Genomic DNA, 7,500 nt, shown 5'->3' with positions numbered 1-7,500 from the left:
GTTGGACACTGCTCACCAGGGTGTATTAAGATTTATTACCGGTTATAGATCACTTACCCATCATTGCACTCTGTCTGCTAAAGTCAGCTGGCTGCTTCATTACCTTCATTTATAAAGCAATCACTGCTCAGCTCCCTTTTTACCTCTGTTCATATTTCACTATCACATCAAACCCATCTTCCAGCTTACGATCACTGGACTATTTTTATGCCTCAGAACCCGCACTGAGTTTAGGAAAAGGGCTTTCATGTTCTCTGCTCCCTCTGCCTGGAATGGACTTCAAAAAACTCTGAAACTACAGGCTTTCATAACCATATCTGATTTTAAAGCTCAAATTACAGACATTTTAAAGAATGAGATGGGAGAATGTCGATGCTTCATTGTATAATGTGGTTATACTTATATTCATGAACTTGACCTTCTCTCTGCAGCAACCCCCCCCCCCCCTAACCTTGTTTACCCTACCCTCCGTTCTCCCCCCCAATCCCATTCAGTCCTGTCCGCTCCAGCTCAGATTGATCCCCTTGCGCCACTTTGCCTTTTATGTTCTTGTCTGTGTTTGTATGTTTGTTTTTTAAATGCTGCCATTTTGGCCAGGCCTTGCTCAAAAAGAGATCATTGATCTCAAGTGACTACCTGGTAAAATAAAGGTTAAATAAATAAATATTAAAAATCAGATGATGATGATGAAGATGACTAACAGTTTGCTGATCTGGATCAACAAAATGAAATCACATTTTGAATGAAGCGCTTCGTACAAAACAGTTTATTCGCAAAGTGTTTTACAGATTAAACAAAAGACTTCAGGAGGAAAAAACAAATCAGTTATAAGGTGTGTGTGTGTGTGTGTGTGTGTGTGTGTGTGTGTGTGAGTTTAAACTGTAAGCATGAGGATGGATCTAAATTCAGCGTTGAGATGTGTCACTCCTGCCTTCACACCTCCCATCTAAAGCCTCGTTTCCATGACAACCAGCTGAAATGAACCAATGAGCTTTGTGTTGAAGAGAAAAACCTTTTATTCTTTTATTCGGCTCGTTAGCAACGCTGAGGGAAAGAGAGCGAGCCAGCGTTTAGTCTGATCCCACAGCAACAAGAACAGTCTGCTCTCTCACCACAGAACAAAAACCTGGAGGGAGAAACAGTAAAACTACTGGAACAAAAGACGTCACATAAAAGCAAGTGTATAAAGATAAGTTTTAATAAGTGAAGTAAAGATGATAATGCCTTGGTGTAAAAACACTTCAGAACAGACAGTATGTGTGGTGGAACAGGATCATCAGGTAGAGCCAGACTTCATACATGTTACCATTTTACAGTTTTCACAGTTTTCATCTTTTTTATGGGAGATTTTCAGTTTCTAACAAACTTCAATATAGATTAGATTCTGTATTGATCTATAGTTTATATTCACATCTCTTTCAGAAGGCCTTTACAGACTCGTCTCTCCGTCTGTTCTACTGAACCACAGTGTGAGTTTCATTTAGAAATGAACAGCAGGAGCAGTTCTTCAGTCAGACTTAATGTGATCTGACTGTCAGGCTGAAGGTTCAACAGGATTATCAACAGGATTTATCTGAGGAAATACTGACAAACACAGAGACAGAACATGAGAAGAAAAACTGAAAATACAATATGAAGAAAATCAGCAACAAATGACACAAAATCCTGTTTTTTTTAAATGTTTTCAGTGTGATTTCAAAGACAGTACTGGTTTTACCAGCAGTGGAAGTGTCACCATGGTTACCAGCTGAGATGTCACCATGGTTACCAACTGGAATCCAGGGGACTACTAAGAAACACTGCTTTTAACAGAAAGTGAACAGGAAAGCTGATTGGCTGTCTGACCGCTGAATCACAGAAAGTTTCAGGAAATATTCGATAATTTCCACAAACTGTAAAAAGTTCCTCCAAGCTCCCAGGACAGACCGGAGTTTAGAAATAAATAGCTTTAATGAAAGGACAAAGAGAAACTGTACACATCTACAATCTGTTCACATGACTCACAAAGAAATCCAGTAAATACTGAAAAACATTTATCATCCACAGGGAGAGAATGAGAAACACAGTCTGAGTCAAACAGAAACTGAATCATACAAAGAAACGTTTCACTTTTCAGATGAGCGACATTTTTAAATCTCACAGACAGCCTGGTGTCTCTTTCCGTCCAATGAGAGGACAGGTTTCAGGCTAGGAACCTGAAGCCAAAGCTGCTTCTTCAGTAGAAAAGTTCAAACACCTTCAGCAGGTTTCCTTCCTTCTTCTGGTAGTTTGGTTCCAGACTGTGCTGTTAAAGGGACAGTTCACCAAAAGCCACAATTATTAAAAGCCACTGATTCAACAGTAATTGCTGACAAAGTAGTGTGCTGTATGGCTGCTGCAAGCTCATATGGGCTAAACTGAGAATGTTTACTACTGTTCATGATGAAATATTAATTGATGTGGTAGCTACATGTTGGATGTTGTAGCCACATGTTGGATGTTGTAGCTACATGTTGGATGTTGTAGCCACATGTTGGATGTTGTAGCCACATGTTGGATGTTGTAGCCACATGTTGGATGTTGTAGCCACATGTTGGGATGTTGTAGCTACATGTTGGATGTTGTAGCCACATGTTGGGATGTTGTAGCTACATGTTGGGATGCGGTAGCCACATGTTGGGATGCTGTAGCCACATGTTAGGATGCTGTAGCCACATGTTGGGATGCGGTAGCCACATGTTGGGATGTTGTAGCCATGATGTGAGCCTCAGGCTGTAGTGGGAGCAGACTTGGCCAGCTGATAGAAGCCTTTTCTCCTGGATCTCCTCAGGTAGTCCAGCAGCACAGCAGAAGCTGCTAGCCCAGTGGCTACACAGACCGCAGGGATGATGATGATGCTGAGGCTGGGAGGAAGGCTGATGCTTCTCTCTGGATGGACAGACAGAGACAAAAAAGTGGTAACATTGAATTACCAATCAAAAACCTCATTAACATAATTACAGTAATAATTATATTAGACATATTTGTGTCATTATGCTCGTTCAGTTTGGATTTATTAAGCCTCACAAGCTTTTAGAATTATTACAATGAGGTGTTTCTGCTGGACGGAGCTAGGAGCAGCAGAAGGAGATTCTGGACTAACTGACCCATGACGCTGATGGAGAAGATTCTGGTCTGGTAGCCCAGGTGGTTTGTCACGTTGACCTGGTACAGGCCCGAGTCGCCGGCTGTGACGTTGATCAGTAGGAAGGTCCCGTCCGGAGAGCGCAGCTCCGTCCCGTCGGCCAGTTTCTTCAGAACCACGTCGGACGGGGGGAAGCTGATCGCTCGGCAACAGACCGTGACGTTTTGTCCCTCTTGGACCACCGGGGACGGGAGGACGAGGACCGTGGTGTTCCTGGGAGGAGCTGCGGCGGGACACGGCGGGACAGAAGGTTTCAAGTGTGTAACGCCACATCGCTCAGCGCTGATGTCACGCTCTATTTCTGTCCAGACACATGCTGCATCATATGAAGGAGTGAGAGGTCAAGTCTCCAGACAGCAGCTGTCACATGACAAACTAAACCACAAGCAACACAAAGCAGGAGGAACTGAAGCTGAGAGAGGAGAGGAAGAACTGAGAGAAAGAATCCAGAGCAAAGGGAAGCTGTCTGTCTCTCTGTCAGTATCTGCCTGTCTGTCTGTCTGTCTGTCAGTAGCTGTCTGTCTGTCTGTCAGTAGCTGTCTGTCTCACCTGACACAGTGAGGGAGGTGTTGACCAGTTGGGAGCCGTACTGGTTTGTTGCTTCACACTGGTAGAGTCCGGAGTCGTCCAGCAGAGCGGAGGAGAGGCTGAAGGAGACGCAGGAGGAGCCGTCGGCCCGCCGGAGCTCCGCCCCCTGCTCCCGGAGCTCCGCCCCCTGCTCCCGGAGCCCCGCCCCCTGCTCCCGGAGCTCCGCCCCCTGCTCCCGGGTCACTCTCCTCAGCACCAGCCTCCCCGCCGGAGCTCCGTCTGAGCAGCAGGACAGCGTCACCTGCTCCCCCTCCACCGCCCCCCCGCCTGGACTCACAGTGATGGAGGTTCCCCTCGGAGGATCTGGAACCGTCAGCACAGTGAAGAACACATATCACATGTCAGATATACAGACAGTAGGGATGGGACGATCTGCTTATCTCACGATACGATTCGATACGCGATATGGGGTTCAGGATTCGATAAAAATAAAATGGAGCTAATATCATCGTTCATTTTTCTGTCCCAGGATACGTATCGTCTCATTTTGTATCGTGATATATTGAACATCGTTCCATCCCTAACAGACAAACAGACAGAAGCCGAGGAAGTAAGAAACAGAGCGGAGCGTCTCTCCCCCTCACAGTGGATCAGCAGGGAGGTGCTGGTCTCTCTGCTCCTCCACTCCCCTCCCTCCTCCGTCTGCAGAGCGGCCCGGCAGGTCACCGCCTCGTCCCGCCGGCCCGGACCGACCCGGTACCGCAGGACGGACGAGACGTTCCGTAACCGGCCGGAGAACCGGCCCGGTTCCGACGTGACGTTCCGTAACGGTTCTGACGGCGGCGTGGCGTTCCCGGCCAGCCACCGGATCCTCAGCCGGTCGGCCGGGTGGACGTTCCTCACGGAGCAGCGCAGCTCCGCCTCCTGACCCGGCAGCACCGGACCGGGAGACTCCAGAACCGGATCGGACGGAAACGCTGCAGAGAATTAAAACAAAGCGGAAACTTCGTCACATTTGTAAAGAAGAAATATTAAGAGGCTGGGTCAGGGTGAGCAGCCTGGGCAGCGTCACATGACCTCTACCGTCCGACAGTCTGAGCCGAAACCAGCCGGGCCGCGCTGTTGTGGGCGGGGCTACAAACCGTCTGAAGCAGTCTGGATGAATTTCATTGGCTGATGAAGTTGGACCTGCTTCTGTTGGGGTTGTAGCCGTTTTTTTGTTACCGCGACGCATTACCGATAATTACGGTAATCGACGACGGCACGCTCCAGAGACTTCCGCCAGGCACCGGGAGTTTACCGGGATCCACCGCTGTTTTTAGCTGCGACCGGCAGCTCTACTCGCTCTGTCGCTCTGTCACTCTGTCGGTCTGTCGGTCTGTCGGTCTGTCGGTCTGTCGGTCCACAAAAGTTTCCCCAGCCTTGGCGGCCTGTAGCCACAGTGTGTGTGTATGTGGTCACAGCTATTGCGAATTCACGCTTGTTTCCTTTGTTTTTCCCCGGCCTGTGTCTGGGGCCGGACTGTATCTGTCGGTGTCGACCACGGCCCCGGCCGTTACCGGAGACCCGGCTTTTAATTGACTACCGGCCACTATTAGAGGAAATACGGTATTATTGGGATATTGTCTGTTTGTTGATATTTCACAAACGCTCCTGTGAACGTTGCCTAAGGCTTATTAGTGAGAGTCTGGACCTGAGAAACTCATTCATCCCTGCTGCTCTATGAGCCTCTAACTCAGATTTCATGTTTTAGCCTTTACAGGATTTGGTTTGTACGTCAGAGCGTCCAGTCAGACGAGTGCCGACGTTTAATCTGATCACCGATCTGGACGACAAAAGCTTTGAAACAGCTGAATGTGGCAGAAGAAGCCGACATCGAGCGTCTGGAAGCTCTCAGCAGCTCGGTTGTGAAATAATTTGTGTCTTGTGTGAATGATGAGGATGGCTGTCAAACACACAGACTCCCTTCAGCACCGTCTCCTCCTGTTTCTCCCTCTGACTGGAAGGGAGTCTGCTGCGTGGGAGGCAGCTGGTCTCGGGTCAGTTCGGAGCGAGAGCGGAGGAGGATTCGGCCTTTCTCCTCCTCCTGTCGCTTCCTGTCCTTCAGAGCAGAACAGTTTTCCTCCGCCTGTCACTTCAGAGACAGATGGACCGGGGGAAGTGTTCCTCTCTGCTAGAACAACACTAAAATAACAGAATTAAACTCTTCACCCTTTGACCGCTCATAACCGGACGATGTTCAACAGCAAAATCTGTCCAAGATCTGTCCAAACAGCTCTGGCTCACATCCAGTCCAGACCCACAGGAAAGATCTGCTGCTTAATCACCTTTTCTTTATCTGTGGAGGAATGCAGCCCGACTCCATACTGTGTTCATGCAGGATCAGTGAAATCTGAATTGTTTCTCCTCTCCCTCATGAGAATATTCATCTGCATCTCCAGACAAATAAGAAAAGCATCATATCTCATCTGATTGCTGATGGATTTCTGACATGTTTCTCCTGACTGACAGACTGGACATGAACATGAGAGACTAGATGTTCCTCAGCAGAGCTCAGACCTATAACACATATTCCAGCTCCACATGTCAGATTTTCACCAGAATTTAATAATTTCTTCCATGCCACATTACCAACTGGTTTCACATTTTCCTGACTGGACCTGAATGCAACATGAGATCTGCCTGTTCACATTCTCAGAGGCGATTCTAGAGTCTGATGGGGCCCCAGGCAGAAAGTCCCATGGGGCCCTTCTCACCGTCCTTTGTTGCCACTATGTTCCCCAGAACATCTATTAAATAATCAGTTATCAATCAAAAATCGTTTACAGAATCTATTTTTTTTTTTTTTCACACACTTATATTAACTGTAAAATAGGGCATGGCATATGTCATCAATACCATTAGGATGAAATTAATATTCCATTTGATTAAGACTTAATCAGTTTCACAAACCTAGCTTAAACTATTTATTTACATTACATTTTAATTAATCTCATATGAGCTCAAGGTTCATATGTTTAGATTTGGGGGCAAAGCCAGCTGACAGCCAGCGGCTCTTTGTCAGGCCAAACCAAACAAATCACTTTACTCAGACGACTGTAAGCCACGAGCCAATTAGAATAACTGCTAGCCAAAAAAAACAAAAACGATTTCTTTCTCGCTAGCTAGCAAACTCATTTCTGTTAGCTTGCTAGATAGCATTAGTTAAGTGCCTAAAACAAAAGTTAGCTATAGGTAACGTTACATGACATCATGTATCTTTGCTAACTAACTTTTTCGTCTAACATCATTCGTCATTATCTCATTATCACTTACCACTGTCCTGCTTTCTTTTCTCTTCCTCTTTCTTTCTCTTTCTTTTTTAACTCCTGGACCTCTTCATTCAGCATGGTAAAATCAACCAATCAGGAATCAAAACAAACTTGTGCTGAGCTGGTCACAGAGACATGAATGAGATGGGGCCCTTTAGGGAGGTTTCCTACTGATTATCGCTGCAAGGGTACCGTAGTTTAGGGGGTTCCCACAATTTGAGACATTGCTGTGGACTGAAATGAGTCGGCCCTTGGGGCCCCCTCATGCTGGGGGCCCCAAGCAGTTACCTGTGCATAAAATTCGCCTCTGGACCTTCTGCACACTTTAATCATTTGATCTGATCATCTCAGCACCACCTGACCAACCAGCTCTCCATCTGCTCAGGTCCATCAGAGCTGCTCTTCAACACTGGACCAAGTTCTGGTTCTGTCTGTCCACTGCCTCCATGTTGTTTGATTGGTCCAGTAATGGAGGGTTTGCCTCTTCTTCTGCCTGCT

The 7,500-nt window shown here is 46.8% G+C and overlaps 1 protein-coding gene across 1 annotated transcript in view; it reads right to left on the bottom strand.

Annotated features, from left to right (window-relative positions):
• Positions 1–2,746: 2,746 nt before the first annotated feature.
• vcam1b (vascular cell adhesion molecule 1b) overlaps positions 2,747–7,500 on the bottom strand; it is a gene marked incomplete at its 5' end in the record, with an annotated part of 12,080 nt that continues 7,326 nt past the window's right edge. The window contains 5 exons of the mRNA XM_071536591.1: positions 2,747–2,907; positions 3,126–3,386; positions 3,713–3,857; positions 3,936–4,054; positions 4,336–4,668. Coding sequence (XP_071392692.1) covers positions 2,747–2,907; positions 3,126–3,386; positions 3,713–3,857; positions 3,936–4,054; positions 4,336–4,668 — 1,019 coding nt within the window. The remainder of the gene's footprint in view (positions 2,908–3,125; positions 3,387–3,712; positions 3,858–3,935; positions 4,055–4,335; positions 4,669–7,500) is intronic.

The sequence above is a fragment of the Centroberyx affinis genome, unplaced genomic scaffold (genome assembly GCF_046629955.1).
Source record: "Centroberyx affinis isolate AG114_WGS23_722 - 3 ecotype Tasmania unplaced genomic scaffold, CSIRO-AGI_Caff_v1 ptg002912l_1, whole genome shotgun sequence".
Classification (NCBI taxonomy): domain Eukaryota; kingdom Metazoa; phylum Chordata; class Actinopteri; order Beryciformes; family Berycidae; genus Centroberyx; species Centroberyx affinis.
This window is presented reverse-complemented; position numbering and strand designations above follow the sequence as displayed.